Genomic DNA, 16,069 nt, shown 5'->3' with positions numbered 1-16,069 from the left:
GCGGAAACATAAGGCTAGGAATACAGACAGAAGAGAGGCGTAAATGTGGCGGTTTCAACGGTAGGTCGGGAGTGGTGGAGTGGAGGATCTGATGCCGGAAGGGGCCAGAGCTCCGGGGGGCCGGTGTACGAGCACGGGCTAGCGGGATGCGAGGAGAGTTAACAATAATAAGGTAGGGAGCGAGAGCTGGCTCCAGTGGAGAATATAGTGCAGTAGCTAGCAGTAGTGGCAGCGTATAGTGCTATGATACTGATCATCCACGTGCTGCGTGTGCATGAGTAGCAGGGAAATGAAGCTGTAGATGCAGTCGAGGGCCATATAGAGAGGGGAAGTTCAGACGAAGACAGAGGACGGAGATAGTGATAGGCAGGGGCAACGATAGGGATTATTCATTGTGATAGCATCCTGCATTAGGCTAATTGTGTTTTATACGCCGATGGAGATGGTGATTATTCGAAGTAGTTGTTTTGGTATTAGTAGTTCCCAGTATTGGCAATTGGTCAGCCTGCAAGGGCGAGAGACTCCAAGTGGGCGAGACTTGGCAAAAGCAGGGCAGGGCAGGGCACAGAGATTTGAGCTGACAGGGGGGTTTTAAAAAAAACAAAACCAGGGGGAGAGAAGAAAAAGAAAAATTAAAATAAGAAAAAAAGCTGGGGAAAAAATAATTTAAAAAAAGAACTAAAAAAGAAAAAAACAAAACGGTCGGAATATGGCCGGGATGACCCATTGGCAGCCATATGGGGCCTGACAGGGTGGTGCATGATATTGATGGGCCAGGCCAGAAATTGACACAAAATGACATGTACCTTTTCTGTTTGTTTCTTGCTGTTTTACTGCTATGCAGTACCTGCGTATTACGACTAGGATATGCTGGTTAGTACGTTTTTTTATTCCCTTTTCTTTTTTTCTACTTGTTTCTTAGGCGAATATGGAGAACCCCTGGATGGGGGATAAGAGAGATTTAATAGATGGCTACAGATGAACCTTGAGGGATAAGCATTTAGTAGGTGCCAATATGGCCAGCCATGCAAGATGCTTCCTTATTTTCCCCTTCTTGCTCCTCTTTATGTGGCCCACTGCCCAAAATAATGCGCCAAAGGGGGCCGTTTTCCTTCATGTTAATCTTGAACACTGGGGCTTGTAATACATGACGCAGCAAAACGTCGTCGACGATCGTCACTTTACCAAGGCAGGGTCCCTCTTTCTTCTGGCAGGTTTTCCATTATTCTCCATAGAAGCCTGCCATTTTGCCCCATTTAGATTATATATGAACAAGGGGAAAAAAAACATGGAAGAGGAGATACAAGAAAAACGGCTAGCGTTGCAAATTCCTGACTCTACTGGCACGTTTGCGGCGTGAGATAAAATGCCTCCCTCGAGAGTGATTGATCAAATAATTGCCGATCCACGGATGGAAGGAGCCCGGCGGCGGCGAGTCATCCAGACTCCGAGTGTCGGCATGCTCTCGGTATGTACAGACGAGGTTTCAATCTTACCAACCGAACCCCCCTCTTTCGCGTATGCCCGAGTTGCATTCCGCGGCGCCAAAATCTCGCAGCTAGCACAAGCGAAGAATCACACCTCACTGCCTAAGGAGGATAAACAAAGTTCCGCAAGCGCGGGATGGCGGATTGCGAGCGATACGAGTCAATTTACTTTCTTTTTAAGGTAAAAAGTGAAAGGAAGGGGATGCACGTGGGATTAAAAGGGAATGGGTGAAGTGTTGGAACAAGAGCTTCGTCTGCCCATCTAGTAATATTACAACTATTCTTTCTAAAAAAATTGAGATAATGGAACAGAAAAAGAACGAGCCATACTAATATTACATGATGGCTTAAAAAGTGATACTGTAGGTATGTTGAAGAGAATAAAAGAAGCATACACGTCTCATCCCATCGTTAAAAGAGGTTGGCTACACCCAGGGTCAAAAAAGGGGGGGCAGCTGCAAAAACGGCACCCCATTTCATCCAATACTCCTCTGGGGGAATACTAAAAAGCAACCAAGAGTTAATTATGTTCCCGCCTTCTTTTTTTTTCATCATGTATAGAACGAAAGAAGAAAAATCCCCGGATATCCCTCCCAGTGGTTCCCCATATCAGAAGCTTTTCATATGCCGCGTTATAATCTCCGTCCCGCTTCGTTGCCAATAGCTTCAGGTGGCGTAGTCCGTACTTCGTATTTTCGTACCAAATAATAAAAATGCGTAATCAATGCGTAAGAACCCTCACTGCCTGCAGTATTAGGCCAAAAATCAGTCCCCTGGCAACCTCCTCGATCTGCAAACAGTCAAACACACGCCCGAGGGCCTCGCCTGTGGCCGACTGCCCCATCACGCCCATCAGCGCCGCCGGCACCCCGCTCTGTATCAGCAGCCTACGCGCCTTTACGGCCAGCTCCCTCTTCTCTTCTTCCGTCAACTGTGCCGGCCAGTTTTCTTGCTCCTGTTCCGTGGGCATGGTATTCTCGCGTATTTTGCGCAACCCTGTCGCAATCCCTGCGTCGGACGTGTTGGCCTCAATCACAGATGACTGGATAAGAGACTGTACAGTCAGGAGTGAAGGATTTCCAGGGCGTAGCAGGAACGACTTCGCGGCCGTGAGGAGCGTTCGCCGGATGTTCCAAGCTGAAGAGAGAGTATACATCTCATTAATGACAGCAAAGATGAGCTCAACAGCCACCCGAGTTTCAGGTTCCGTTAACTGGGCATATTGCCGGGCGGGCTTCGCTGGACTCTTCTTTCCCGATAACGCCGGCGCGGACGCCGAGGCGTTCAGTGCTTGCGAGCTGTTGTTACGGCTCTGATCCTCCACGAAACTCGCATTTCTACGTAACTTTGCCTCAAAGTCGTTTGCCTGTGATTCATAGTCATCGCTAATCTCATCTGGCGGCGGCGGAAGCTTTGTAAAGTCTAGGCTTATTGACGATGGTGACCGGAGAGCGGCCAAGCTAGAGGCTCTGCTGTGCTCTCTGCTCTGTCGAGCGCTTACTGAAGTCGATATTGAGTCAACTCGACCTCTTTGGCCTAGCCGTAGATCTGTCTCGCTGCTGTTGGGAGACTGGACGAAGCTTGGCATTCGCTCTACTCTGCCCGGTTGCGTTGCAATGACGGACGATCTCTGGCTATCAAGACTGGCGCGTTCCGACCTTGCAGGTGATCGTGAAATGCTATCAATTCGGCTCCCTGTTATCGAAGATGTGGACAATCGGTTAGGGTTTGGGGGAGTAAGGTCGATAGATTGAGTGGTCGACTTTCGACCCAGGCCGCCAAAGTGACCAAAGACACCGCTGACGCCGCCAACAAGAGTTTTCCCACCTTCTACGGCTCCCTTTGGACCAATGGATAGCACCTCAAGCATATTCTTGCCCACCGTCTCCCAGCCAAAGGATTTAGAGTTGCCATGCGTATGTCCCTGTGATTTTTCCAGAAATCGCTTCATTCCCTCGCTTTCTGCCAAAGCTTGATACCAACAAGCATCTCGTAGATATCTCTCCAGTTCACCACGAAGAGACTCTCGGGTGTGAACTTTCCAGCTGGGCAGCTCCTTGTGAAGCTCCATGAAGGCAGTAGCACCGGATACGGCAGCAATTCGTCTCAAGATCTCGTGAAGAGTCTCAAAATCTGAATACCGCCTTACAATCATCCAGCCGGGATAGTGAGTAGACGACGGCTCTACCTGAATCAGGTAGTCTATAGTTGGCTTGCTTCGGATCTTTCCCGTGTCGCCCGAGCCATCGTCGTTCAGTGTGAACGAAGCGTTGTGCAAAGTAAGTGGTTCCTTTTTCGGTGCCTCTTCATCATCCACTATTGGTTGGCCTGGCGGGACAATCTGATCGAAACTTGTAAATGTTTGTTCTTTGTTTTCCTGTGGAGATGATTCTTGGCTACCAGAATCAGCCGTAGATCGCGGTGTATGGGGAGTGTAAATTGTATCGCTCTTGGATGAGACGCCGTCTACTGATGCTCCTCGAGGCGAGAATCTGTTAGATGTCGGTGAAAAAGCTTCCTCGCTTTTTTGAGTTTCCGTATCTCGAGCTGCCATATCCATGCTCTGCTTTGACCGTTCAGATGCTTCAGTCAACGTGGAGGACCTTTTCCGTCGCGCTTCATCTTCAGCAATCATGGCATTCATTCGTTTCATTTCCTCCATGGCACCCTCAAGTTCCTCGTCTGCTTTGCTTAGCTTTTTCTTGTGAGAGGTTTCCTTGCGTCGAGTTTGGCCTTGGTCGTTGCTACCACGTCGGGGTTTCGCAATACCGACATTACCAACGTTGCCATCCAAATCGGCAAAGACGTTATTGGCCACATCGCGGCCGGTTTGCATGCCGACATCAATTGCTTGATTCAGATTCGGCTCGCCTGCTTCTAAGAGATATACGATCCATCCATTGATCCACTCAGCTCTGCTACACTGCTGTAAAGTCTGCTCGAACACTGAATTTGCGAGGATCTCCCGCAAGAAAATTCGCGCCGGGTCGCAGTTGTAGGCATTCTTGTCGAGAAATCCAAGCATATCATCGGAAATCATCTTGAATTTTGTTGCCTGTTGCCTCTGGTTTAACAGATTCGCAAGACGGGAGTCGGGATTCTCGGCAAGATAGTTGTATATGGTATCGGCAGCGGTCAAATTCGCGTCGGGCGGGAGGGAAGAGAATGCAGCCGCCAATTCCGAGAGAAAAACAATTATCATGGACGTTGAGTTGGTCAGGAGGTCCAGGAAAGCGTCGGCTGGTCGCTTGCGGGTCATCCGGTTCGATATCGCCAAGACAAAGGATGTGATTGATTTGCGGCAGGCCAGAGGAAAAGCGTGATCCGAAGGCACAAGTGGACTGTACCACCATTTGATGTAGTTTTGGATAATCGCATCGACCAAGCCGCTCAGCGCTTCTTTTGTCTCTGGGCGAAAGTCGTCGAAGCTTCTGATACGACTCTGATCTTCATCTTCATCGTCTGGTGTCTCTAGCGACCGCACAGATGTTAAATCCGCCCAAACTCTGTCTAACACCTTCGTACTCTCCTCGCCGCGAATGGCCTTGGCCAGCTCCGGGTTCTTCGATTCCCAGATAATAAAGGAGACCACGCCGCCGAATGCTCCTATCAGCACAAGACCAAGCCGTCCAAGAACGGCATAAGTCACCGCCGAGACTCCCACGCCTAATCCCGCAAGGGTTGACGGCGTCGCTGTCGCAAAGAACTGGATGGCTCTCGAGGCAAAAGTCACCTCTGGGCCCGGCTGATTGCCTCCATTTGTGTCGGCAAACAGTGGCTTAGACTCGCATTCTAAGCTCTTGGACTCGTAATCATCGTCATCATTAGTATTGTAGTCTGGCGGCGCGACGTCGCTTGCGTTTGTAGTTTCGACTCGACTCGTGGATTCGGCCGAGGCCTGCTCGGCGGAGTCGTCGCGACGCTGCGCAAGATCGGTTGCGATTGAGCTCATTGGGGTTGAGCTCCTCTACTGGCTTGACCCCAACAAGCCGGTCTCTCTATGTCGTCAGCGTGTCGTGATGTGGTGTCGGAGAGCAGCGGAAAACATGTCAAGCAAGTGCCAATCCCGCCGTAAGAAATAAAAGAGTGAGTATAAGGAGACGAAATGCGCGGTGAAGCCACCTCTACCCAGTACTAGCAATCGCAGCAGGGGCAGCAGCAGCAGTAGAAGCAGCAGTATTATGTATATGGGGTGGTTCAAGGGAAGACTTCGCGATGCTCCGCCGACTCCGTATTTCATATGCACCGGTATGGGACAAGGTCAATCTGATGAGGCTGCTCCCACAATTCTCCTTTTAGGGGACAAATGCGGGTCGATGTCGCATCTACCTCTAAATTTGGAGCTCTGGCCTCCACTGCCACTCAACCCCTGGTTTTCAGCACGCGCTGCATTCTGCTTGAGCAGAGTTGGAGGAGCAGTGCTTGTTAGGGGAAATAGGAGGATGCAAAAATTCAGGATAAGCCATTTTCAAGCCAATTGCTCGAATTTGATTCTTGCATGTGAATAATGAATGATTTAGCTAGAAATTTAACTCTTGTCCAGCTCAACGCAGCTCTTGGATGCAGCTTGAAGTCCTCACGTGAGCTGGCCTTACCAGAAAGTCACTGCCCCGCCTGAAGCTCTTCTAAAGTGCCCATTAATCACGCCTAAACGAAACGCGCCTGGCCCGCTTCAGTTGCTCCACGCGCCGTAGCGAGCATTCCTCAACTACCGTCCCTGGCTAATCTGGATCTGTATCGCAAACGCAAATACGATCTCTCGTTTGCGATTAAGCTTCTGGGCTAGAGATATTACGCTTATATCACCAGAAGACATGCCTCCGACAACTAAGAAGCGACGGGCGAGCAGCGACAGCGAGGACGACGTCCCCAGGACTTCTTCCGCGAAGAAGAATAAGAGCGCTGCTGCCGCCAGTGCGCCCGATGGCAAAGATGACGAGGGAAATCCGTTTTGGGAGGTGAGATATGATCGCTGATCCAACTGTTTTGCGCTCTAGCTTACGCATAGGCCTGGAACAGTTGTCAAACAAGCGACGTGTAGGAGTCTCCGAGTTCAAGAAGCTATGTTTCGTCAACATCCGAGAGTACTACGAGAAGGATGGGAAGACGCTCCCAGGCAAAAAGGTAAGCTTATCGCGTTTTTGCGAAATCAAAACAAACATGGTAGAGCGCACAAATGCTAACTACAGAGTAAGGGTATTTCGCTATCCGTCGAACAATATCTTGCTCTTCTCAAAGCGGCTCCCGGTATCAACGCGGCGCTGCGAGCAAAAGGCCAAGACGTCGACGATCCAGACGAAATGGACATTGAAGAGCCTAGCGTCCCTACGAACAGGAGAAAATCCAAGTCGGACAAGTCTAATATCGAAGCAACCAGCGATGAAGATAATGATGAGGATTAGAGATTCTGCCTAAGCTGGGGGGTTATAGGATTTCGTGTGTAAAATCGCCTCTTGGGGCACCTTGGTTTAACGTTGGAGTTGGGATTTATACCCGAGCACCGCAGGCTGGTGTTTCAACGCGGGCAGAGAGCTCGTGGATTCGGGACTGCGACTTGATATGATGACTGAACACAAACTAAATTATGTGTAATGATATACCGCATTGTACTTCGTAGGGCAATAATACTCTCGTTTAGAGATTTCCAGTAATGGCAGACATTTGAGATGGGAAGAAATGTATACAAAATAACCCCTGCCGTGAATCCTCAAGCATGACCTCTTCTTGATGACGCCATATGGGACAATGATATAAACGCAGGGGTGCGAATCTGGCCTAAAGCGCTGGCTGTTTGTTCAAATCCAGGTTCAAAGTTGCCAAAACCTGTGGTTTTATTTTGATGACGAAGAGTTTGATAAAGAAAGGATTAGCATCTGCATCGATTCAAGGGCTAGTCATATATGGTATCAATATTCCTTGTTAAACTAGAGTTGCTGAGAGTCTCGGGATCTATATAGAGTTGCAGTGAGATCCCGTGTGACGCATCTGCGATTGATGGGGCACACTCTTATACCACATTAACGCAAGTAGAAGGGTCGCCAAGAGACGTTGAAGACATCCCCGGCCCGCTAACAATGACTAAAATAGCGCCGAAGTCCACTGTGATTGGCGCAGACTGCGGCAGGACCGAGAGCACGGGGGCGCCTTGCTTCACTACTAATTCATGCTCCCCTAATGACTAAATTGTCATCTGGTGTCGATCACGTCAATCTCATCTTCGTCCACGCTCGTTGTTGCGCCTCGCTCTTCTTTTTTCCTTTCTTCATTCATCTCTACGTCTTTTTTCATTCTCAGAGGCCCCTGACTTACTACTATCACCTTGGCTTACAACAATAGGCCACGTGTTGCTCGAATCTCGCTGGATGCGATCATAGTGTCTCATTTACACCGTTCCCGGCCTCCGTCATTAGTAACGCCCCTTGCGTCGGATTACCTAACCCGACATCAAATCGGAACCTTGATTCCACATCAGTCAGCCGTGATTCTGGGTCGCTTTTATCTCTGCGCTCTCCCTACATATACGGACTTTTTCTATTCTTTTCATTCCATCGGATGGCCGTGTGACATACAGTCGAGAAACGGCGCTTTTAATGAGTTGACGTTATAATCTTCTTGGCCTTTCTTATCACGGTTGCGCCGGCGCGACTGATCTCTAATCATGGTCTCATGGCGGTTTGGGCTGGGGCGCACGGAGTCGGTGGGTAACTACGACGGAGTTCTGGTTCCCTTAGAACAGGCGCATCTTCACAGCCATTCGGCGCGGGTTGGGAGAGTCGAATTTGAAGCGCAGGACGAAAGTGCGGATGATGAGGACGATGTGGGCTCAGCAAAGGACGATCAGGGGGAGGGGATGCTGCTAATGAACGCTGCCGAATATACCATCGAAGGGCTGAGGGCGCAGATGAGGCAGGGCAAGCGAGGGGAATGGACAGATTATGAGAGTGAGTGTTGATGATGAAACTGGAGAGAGGAGCCGCCGCTAAGCCAATCATAGTAAAATCTAAGCTCATCAACAAGGCAATTCAAGACATTGGCATGGGACGATACAACTGGCAGCTTTTCATCCTCTGTGGCTTCGGATGGTTTGCTGATAAGTAAGAAAGATTCATCCTCTCTCTTTTATTTATATGAAATAGTTGGCTAACATGCGACGTGTAGTTTATGGCTACAGGTATGCGGAATGAAACATGTTAAAAACGCCACTATTTTACTAAGACCACTAACAAATAATATAGGGCGTCTCGTTAACACTACCATCACTGTCAGCGGAGTTTGATATACCAGAAAAGACAGTCAGATATACGACAAGCTCTTGCTTCGTAGGTCTCTCCCTCGGGAGTTTCCTGTGGGGGATAGGATCAGACATCTTTGGCCGTCGCATTGCGTTCAACATGACGCTACTTATTACAAGCATCTTCGGTATTCTAGCTGCGTACGGCAGAAGCTGGGGATGGGTGTGCTTCCTCTATGCAGCATTTGGTTTTGGTGTTGGTGGAAACTTGCCTGTTGATGGTGCCCTGTTCCTCGAGTTTCTGCCAGATGCCTCCAGCTCTCTGCTTACGCTACTCTCCGTGTGGTGGCCTATCGGGCAACTGGTCTCTTCACTTGCCGCGTGGTTCTTCATCGCTCAGTGGCCTGTGAACCTCGGGTGGCGATACTTCATTATGACCATTGGTATCATTACCTTTGCCATGTTCTGCATCCGATTCTTTCTCTTCCATATGTTCGAGTCGCCGAAATTCCTCCTCAACAAAGGTCGCCAGAATGAAGCCGTTGCTGTCGTACACGGCATCGCCTATCGGAATGGTGCGAAGACGTGGCTCACCTCAGAGATTCTAGATTTAGTTGCGGCAGAGGATCCTGAGCAGTCTACCCACAGCGACCAGCGATACTCGATGTCCTCTGCTCCACGGTCTAACCTCTTTAAAAAGAAGCTTAAGGGATTTTCGGGTGAGAGGCTGCGGCCACTCTTTCAAACCAAGACTCTGGCTTTGGCTACCACTCTTATCTGGATTTGCTGGGCCACTATAGGAATGGGTAAATATCTGACTCTCACATTTAGATCAAAAGAGAACAACTAATCATCATTAATCCATAGGATACCCGCTCTTTAACGCCTTTTTACCCCAGTATCTTTCTCATCACAACGATGACTCGCAAGTCGAGGCCATGCAAGACGAGACATCAGCCATATCCGGCACCACATATCGTAATTATGCCATCACATCAGTAATGGGTATCCCCGGCAGCCTCCTCGCCGCTTATCTAGTTGACCACCCATCTCCTTTCTTCGGCCGCCGTGGCACTCTGGCCAGCTCTACTGTCATCTCGGCAGTATTTCTCTTCATCTTTGCCGCTTACGGCACCACATCCACCACCCAGCTCGTTTTTTCCTGCATCGAAGCCTTTGCACAGAACATCATGTATGGCGTCCTATATGCTTTCACGCCGGAGATTTTCCCCGCTCCCGTCAGAGGTGCTGGCACTGGAGTTGCTAGTTTCCTCAATAGGCTGACGGGTTTAATGGCTCCGCTTATTGCAGCCAATATTCCTGGAGATGGGTCCACGACACCAATCTACATGTCTGCTGTTTTAATCCTGGCAGCGTTTGTGGCCATGTGTTTGATTCCGATTGAGACACGCGGGGCACAGCGGTTGTAGGCGTTTTTGGTCTTATTAGAATCTTGGATAGCACTTTTGCAAAAAGGGGATATAGATACATTGCTTCCTCAGCACATACATTTACTGTTATATATGAGCACATATTGAAGTTTTGAAAGAGAAGATAGCTGCATAGTTTAAAGTCAAATATCATTGGCTAATCGAGTCGAAATTCATTTTGATATTGTTTCAGAATAGAAATGCATTTTTAAATTTGAAATACACTACGCTTGTTCTACATATTTCTAATATTGATCGAGCCTCTATCGGTTTCCCCTTGCACCAGCTGGAACATCAACTCGCCGCTTTCTCAAGGACATGCCTAGAGCGTCGCGTACCATGGGATCAGCGCGAATTGTGTTTTGGATCAACCACTCTCTCATCTTTCCTTGCAGGTTGGATGTTGCCTCGGCATCTCCCTTAAAAGGCGCCATCTCCATGTCCATTAGCCTCGTCGTATCAACGTCGAACTGACCAGTGATGGCTTCCAGGCGAGTCAAGCCCTGGCGCAGTAGTTCATCCTCATCTCCAAGGGATCGCTTCGATGGCGATGCGTCCATTACCAACAGCGGTCCGATTTGTGATAGAGCGATGTATATAGTGATGGTGAGTTTGCGTGTAAGCTGTATCAGTTGGTATGGTAGGTACGGTGGGTGAGATTCCGTCTTAGAGAAGATGAAGTTGAGGAAGTTGAGTAGCGTGGGGAAGTTTGGTCGGGTAACAGCGTGAATCTCGAAGACGCAGAGCGTCAGAAGTATGAGCCAGCGGTAGAACTTGCCAAAGTCCATGTATCCCAGCAGGCCCAAGACATATATCGACCCAGCCGCGACTCCATAGTGCGGTAGGATGCCCGAGAAGACACCCCGCGTGACAAAATCTCTGATCGTGACGCACTTTTGCCAGGCTACCGTCTCGGGTCCGAAACGCTCGTAGGCGAAGCGCTTCGCGACATCCTGCAGCGTGTCACTCGCAGTCTTGAGGTGGATGAAGTATGTGGCCGAGTCGGGGGCGACGCTGCCGGTTTTATCGGGGTGATGGAGGGCCGCAAGACGGCGGAAGCGAGACTTGACGTCGCGGTCGGTGGCGGAGAAGGGCACGCCCAGGTCTGTGAAGAAGGATCCCTGGCGGCGAAGCTCGTAGTCGGCCTCGTAGATGGTGTAGGCGAGGTAGATCGCTACGACGAGGACGTGGATGTTACGGCGATGATTGTTGAACCGCGGGCTGCCGGGAGCCGGTTTCGGGGAGCCGGCGCGGATTGTGAGACCATAATAGATGGTTTGGATCCACGATGTGGCGATCTGGGTTTCACGTTCGACTGTTAGCTGCTTGGTCTCGTGCGCAGTCAAAGTACTACATGAATGCGTTCAATGGAGGGCAGATGACGTACATTGGGGAGGAAGGACCACCCTATAATTGACAGGAACTGCGACATGGTCTACCGTCAAGCATTATGATAATGCAGTATGTAACTTGGAAAGAAACGTCGGCTATAAAAGTCCTGGTGTTGAGGACAAGCTGGCCGACAATCTTATCGATAAAGACTGATGTAATTTTTGGCAGGGGTCCTGGACTGCCGTTTCTAGCAACCGCAGCACTATTATAGATGCCGTGCCTGGTGCAACATAGAGGCAGTACGGCCCTAGCTAAGATGTATGCCTAGTACATGTAGTTGGTCTATCATTAGCTTGCATGCATGAAAATAGCCCTGTCGCCTGGAAGAGAAGTACATGTACCTACCTAGCACGTATGCAATTTCAACGATTAATTGTAACTTCTATCTTCGTTCATCGTTTGTGCATCTGTAAAAGGGTCGTTGTAGATGAGCACTGGTTACTGAATCAACAGAGTGCTTTGTGGCGCCTATAATAGAATTCTCATTTAATACTAGAAGTAATGCGATGGGCAAAGTAAATTCTGTGATGTCAATATCTTCTTTTCGTCTTGGTCACCTGTGTTTGATAGATGCAGCCATAGGTAGCTAAAAAGGGGGATAGGGCCGTTAGCTGCCGCTTTTTTGAAGGATGCGGTCGCCTAGGCAGAACCCCTCTCTATCAGATCAGTGATTTACAATCTACCCAGGTAAATACTGCGCTATTTACATGTAGATACGATCAAAATGAGTACACGATGCCGATTTTGCTCGGGCCTATCTGTCGAAAAACTATTTAAACTTGCAAAGGACGAATTTTCGGGCCATGATTTTCCCGCTTCTGCTTATTATCAACACCACAACTCCCTTCATGAGTTAGAGCAGTCTGCAAATGCTGGCTGTGATTTATGCTTGCTCATATTAGACTGTTTCAAAGGTATCGAATGGACAGAGGGCGATTACCAGTTTTCTTCTTATGCATGGGAAACGGCGAACGAGTTGGATATTGAAAATACAGCTTATGCTACGGCGAAGCAACTGGCTGTGTCTGATGTGAAACTAAGTATTAGCACAGACTATGTCTACCTGGGAGATCCCTTCGATAACGTTCAGTCTTTCAATACTCTGTTGGTTCAAGTTGGCCCAAAAGAACTCCCAGATGAGAGTGATTATGCTCCATTTCCATTTCTTACTTTGTCATTGAGTAATCAAGGTAATTATTTGGAAAATCATACCATTGTGCTATTAGGAATCTAATGAATGCAGAAGGCATGGTAGATATCGAAGGAATCAAAGTTGGCCGCCTTAAAGTAGATCCAGATTTGGGTTCGTCCTCTCAGTTTGAGATTGCACGCCAATGGCTAGATGAATGCCGGACAAAACACCAAGCTTGTTTGGCGAACACTGCTCCAGAACTTCCTACTCGGGTGGTGGATATCGGGCCACCAGATGCTGCTTTTGCCCCACGAATACATATTACTCATGGAGCTCAAGCGAATTATATAGCCCTAAGTCACTGCTGGGGTGGGAGAATAGAGACTATTCTCACAACGAAGACATATCACCATTTTCAGAAAGAGTTACCAATCTCTGATATTGCTCCCAATTTTAAAGACACTTTCCGCATTGCAAAAGAACTCGGCATACGCTATGTTTGGATTGACTCGCTTTGTATAATTCAAGACTCAAAAGAAGACTGGGAAGCTGAGTCTATCAAGATGGGTGCTGTTTATCGAAATGCTACCTTGACCATCTCCGCTCTTGTAGCAGCAAAAAGTACAGTGGGTATCTTGAAGAACGAGAACCGTTTCTCTAAAGCTCCAAAATCCGCGCGACTTCGGATTTACGATGACCAGTTAAAACTCGAAGAAGTTGAAGTAGAGTGGAAATCGCTTGAAGAGGAACATCTACGCCATCTTCTAATCGACAGCGCACTCACGTCGCGAGGATGGACCTTGCAAGAGTATGTCCTGTCTCCTCGAAATTTGCTATACGGGGGACGACAAATATACTGGCGCTGTCCGAGCAGGATGGCATCAGCTGATAATACACCAATGGGCAACCACTTTCCGGATAAACAATTTCAGAATGCCGCGCAAGTTATTTATTCTGACATCTTGGCCAAGCCACCTCAAGTAAAAGCAGACATCAAAGCTGTTCTTGAAGACTATTACGAGCTAGTAGAAACGTACTCTACGCGTCAACTAACTTACGGCTCTGACAAATTTGCGGCATTTTCCGGAATAGCTCAGATGATACATCCAGCAATCGGCGGACAGTATCTTGCTGGTGTCTGGACAGTTGATTTCAAGCACGGATTGCTTTGGTACGCGGATTCGTCCTTCTGTCGACATATCGAATCACACGGAGCCCCATCCTGGTCATGGATGGTAACTGATGGTCCGATATTGTTTTCTACGGAGCGTATCTTTGAGACAACTCCCTACGATGCCAAAATATCTCTGATTGAACGCATTTCTCAAGATTTGACAAAGCAATTCGACCAAGCCAAATCAGCTTCTATAGTCTTAGAAGGACTCGCAATGCCATTAATACGGAGCAAACAGGATATTCGTTCGAATGACGACAATGAGCTACTGGTCGGCAGCGCGTACTATGATGAGCCTTTACCTGCTGATGACAGGAAGACACACTCTATTTATAACATTCCTGATAATGGCTATGGCGATACGTTAATTTCCATGAGAGATGACTATGCAAATGAAGATGAGAATATAGACTCAGCTTATTTCTTGGAAGACGATCTCTTACTATTGCTCATTCAAGCAGATGATGGAACTGGTGGTGAAGAAGCTTCAAGTTTTGCCGAAGGCATTATTTTGCGACCCTTGAAAGATGAATTAGAAGCCGCATATGAGAGGATAGGATATGCTAGATTTTGGCGACCAAAGATGACACTTTTCGAGCAATGGGAAGTAAAGTCTTTGAAAATAGTATAAGCTTCAGCTAATATACTATTTAGTGCAGTGTATTGGCAGTTCAAATTGGAAATATTTACTCAGATATTCGCGACTAAAAAAAACAAAATGCAGTGATGCTATTTTTATAATACCTATATACCTATATCAAATTTACAGTTCAAGTTATATACAAGAAATACTATGTACAATCGCTCTATGCGCCAGTGAAGTAAATATTCAATCAAGAATAATGAGGATACAAGTAACAAGAGGTCTCTGGCTTTCATAGAAAGATATCCTCCTGTCCCGTGCTTTAAAGAATCTTGCAATCTGCAAATTCTTTAGAAGATATCAGTCTGGGCACCGGCGGTGTATCCCATCCTGGAGGTATAGGTAGGCACCTGCTGGCCATTCTTCCACTGAACGTTGTTTCCGCTGGCCTGGAAAGCGGCAATCATCTGCTTAGGTCCTCTGACATTGGGACCAGGAACCAGAGAAGGAGTCTTGGGCTGCTGACCTCCGTTGGCGTTGATAATCTTGCACTTATGGGGAGCCATGTACATGTTCTGCTGGCCATATCCGTTGGGAATCCAGCTAAATAAAACAGTTAGCGGAGTGGTCTCTATTCCATCTTGTATATAGACAACTTACACAGTAGCGCAGAGGCACTCGTCACAGGCCTTCAGGTTGGGAATATCGTAGGTAACCAGACGCTCAAAAGGAGTCTGAGGAGCGGTGCTAATGACAACAAAGTCTTCCATCTTCACATCGTAGATGTTGGACTTGTAAGCAATGGCAACAGCAGTACCAGCAGCAGTCGACTTGTTACCGGCGTGCAAGTTGGGGCTGTTGATGCCTCTAGAGGAGGAGACTAGACCGGCGGCGACGACAGCAGGGTTTGTGACAGAGAAAGGCTGGGGGCGCTCGTTTTGCTCCTTTCCGTCAGCATAGTAGCCCTTGGAGTTTTGTCCGTTGGCCCATGGGACCTGGATGGCTGAGTTGGCCTGGATCTCCCAAATACCAGTTGGTGGTGCGAGCCAGCAGTTGCGGCCCTTGGACAGGAACCAGCTGTCCTGCTCAAGGTCGAAGAGAGGGTCGTAAACGACGTGGTTTGGATCAGTGAAGTTGGTGAGAGGGCCTCGGTAAGTGTTCTGTGAATTACATTAGTCTTTTCTAGATACATAAAACCATAGCCATGATAGATATATACCTGAGGGCAGTACATTCCAGGAGTGTAAGCGGCAAGATGAGCAGTAACGCCTTGGAGAGTGGCCAAGCCGAACAGAGCGGCTGCTCGAAGGGACATTTGAGATTGCTGCATTGTGGTAGTGAGATGAGCAGATGTAGCTGTGCTTAACGATTGATAGATTGAAAGTTGAAGTATTTCTATTGTGGGAGACCGCGACGTTTTTATAATGAGAGCGCAGGTGGTCAGCGTCCGCCAATATCAGGTAAAACCTAACCCGGGATCCTCGCACGAACAGCTGTGACCCTAGGTTCATTAAGCATATTGTGGATCTGCAATAGCTATAGGAAATCGGTGCCGTCAATCTAAAAACATATTCATTAAGGAGCTGCCGGCATTAGGGGCACGATTTTACGATTAGTAACCAGCAGTCGCCTGCTAATTC

The 16,069-nt window shown here is 48.2% G+C and overlaps 6 protein-coding genes across 6 annotated transcripts; 3 read left to right on the top strand and 3 right to left on the bottom strand.

The window, feature by feature from the left end:
* Positions 1-1,685: 1,685 nt before the first annotated feature.
* GGI43DRAFT_396359 (PXA domain-containing protein) lies at positions 1,686-5,733 on the bottom strand. Its single transcript, XM_083204952.1, has one exon. The coding sequence runs from the start codon at positions 5,437-5,439 to the stop codon at positions 2,209-2,211; it is 3,231 nt and encodes a 1,076-aa protein (XP_083064159.1). The 5' UTR covers positions 5,440-5,733; the 3' UTR covers positions 1,686-2,208.
* A 263-nt stretch (positions 5,734-5,996) lies between these two features.
* Positions 5,997-7,452, top strand: GGI43DRAFT_396357 (transcriptional Coactivator p15-domain-containing protein). Its single transcript, XM_083204951.1, has 3 exons — positions 5,997-6,445; positions 6,507-6,611; positions 6,683-7,452. Exons 1-3 carry the CDS (start codon positions 6,302-6,304, stop codon positions 6,887-6,889), a joined length of 456 nt encoding a protein of 151 aa, XP_083064158.1. The 5' UTR covers positions 5,997-6,301; the 3' UTR covers positions 6,890-7,452.
* Positions 7,453-7,630: 178 nt separating this feature from the next.
* Positions 7,631-10,331, top strand: GGI43DRAFT_396355 (major facilitator superfamily domain-containing protein). Its single transcript, XM_083204950.1, has 5 exons — positions 7,631-8,428; positions 8,482-8,581; positions 8,646-8,658; positions 8,723-9,524; positions 9,586-10,331. Exons 1-5 carry the CDS (start codon positions 8,146-8,148, stop codon positions 10,146-10,148), a joined length of 1,761 nt encoding a protein of 586 aa, XP_083064157.1. The 5' UTR covers positions 7,631-8,145; the 3' UTR covers positions 10,149-10,331.
* On the bottom strand, positions 10,332-11,729 carry GGI43DRAFT_396354 (uncharacterized protein). The gene is made up of 2 exons (XM_083204949.1): positions 11,536-11,729; positions 10,332-11,446 (listed from the first exon to the last, which is right to left on the bottom strand). Exons 1-2 carry the CDS (start codon positions 11,578-11,580, stop codon positions 10,412-10,414), a joined length of 1,080 nt encoding a protein of 359 aa, XP_083064156.1. The 5' UTR covers positions 11,581-11,729; the 3' UTR covers positions 10,332-10,411.
* A 227-nt stretch (positions 11,730-11,956) lies between these two features.
* On the top strand, positions 11,957-14,853 carry GGI43DRAFT_248934 (HET domain-containing protein). Its single transcript, XM_083200791.1, has 2 exons — positions 11,957-12,730; positions 12,787-14,853. The coding sequence occupies exons 1-2, from the start codon at positions 12,265-12,267 to the stop codon at positions 14,475-14,477; spliced, it is 2,157 nt and encodes a 718-aa protein (XP_083064155.1). The 5' UTR covers positions 11,957-12,264; the 3' UTR covers positions 14,478-14,853.
* On the bottom strand, positions 14,780-16,032 carry GGI43DRAFT_431233 (uncharacterized protein; the record flags this gene model as incomplete). The annotated part of the gene is made up of 3 exons (XM_083209384.1): positions 15,649-16,032; positions 15,090-15,589; positions 14,780-15,032 (listed from the first exon to the last, which is right to left on the bottom strand). The coding sequence occupies exons 1-3, from the start codon at positions 15,757-15,759 to the stop codon at positions 14,780-14,782; spliced, it is 864 nt and encodes a 287-aa protein (XP_083064154.1). The 5' UTR covers positions 15,760-16,032.
* Positions 16,033-16,069: the final 37 nt, after the last annotated feature.

Source organism: Trichoderma evansii (assembly GCF_050947405.1).
Source record: "Trichoderma evansii strain SZMC 28006 chromosome Unknown GGI43scaffold_3, whole genome shotgun sequence".
Taxonomy (NCBI): domain Eukaryota; kingdom Fungi; phylum Ascomycota; class Sordariomycetes; order Hypocreales; family Hypocreaceae; genus Trichoderma; species Trichoderma evansii.
This window is presented reverse-complemented; position numbering and strand designations above follow the sequence as displayed.

Bases quoted from the DNA above. Each gene is read 5' to 3' on its own strand.
- GGI43DRAFT_396357 (XM_083204951.1), top strand. From the start codon at position 6,302: ATGCCTCCGACAACTAAGAAGCGACGGGCGAGCAGCGACAGCGAGGAC. The intron at 6,446-6,506 runs GTGAGATATGAT...GGCCTGGAACAG, and splicing joins AGGGAAATCCGTTTTGGGAG to TTGTCAAACAAGCGACGTGT. The intron at 6,612-6,682 runs GTAAGCTTATCG...CTACAGAGTAAG, and splicing joins AGACGCTCCCAGGCAAAAAG to GGTATTTCGCTATCCGTCGA.
- GGI43DRAFT_396359 (XM_083204952.1), bottom strand. From the start codon at position 5,439: ATGAGCTCAATCGCAACCGATCTTGCGCAGCGTCGCGACGACTCCGCC.
- GGI43DRAFT_248934 (XM_083200791.1), top strand. From the start codon at position 12,265: ATGAGTACACGATGCCGATTTTGCTCGGGCCTATCTGTCGAAAAACTA. The intron at 12,731-12,786 runs GTAATTATTTGG...TGAATGCAGAAG, and splicing joins TTTGTCATTGAGTAATCAAG to GCATGGTAGATATCGAAGGA.
- GGI43DRAFT_396354 (XM_083204949.1), bottom strand. From the start codon at position 11,580: ATGTCGCAGTTCCTGTCAATTATAGGGTGGTCCTTCCTCCCCAAT. The intron at 11,447-11,535 runs GTACGTCATCTG...CGTGAAACCCAG, and splicing joins GGTGGTCCTTCCTCCCCAAT to ATCGCCACATCGTGGATCCA.
- GGI43DRAFT_396355 (XM_083204950.1), top strand. From the start codon at position 8,146: ATGGTCTCATGGCGGTTTGGGCTGGGGCGCACGGAGTCGGTGGGTAAC. The intron at 8,429-8,481 runs GTGAGTGTTGAT...AGCCAATCATAG, and splicing joins GGAATGGACAGATTATGAGA to TAAAATCTAAGCTCATCAAC. The intron at 9,525-9,585 runs GTAAATATCTGA...ATTAATCCATAG, and splicing joins CTGGGCCACTATAGGAATGG to GATACCCGCTCTTTAACGCC.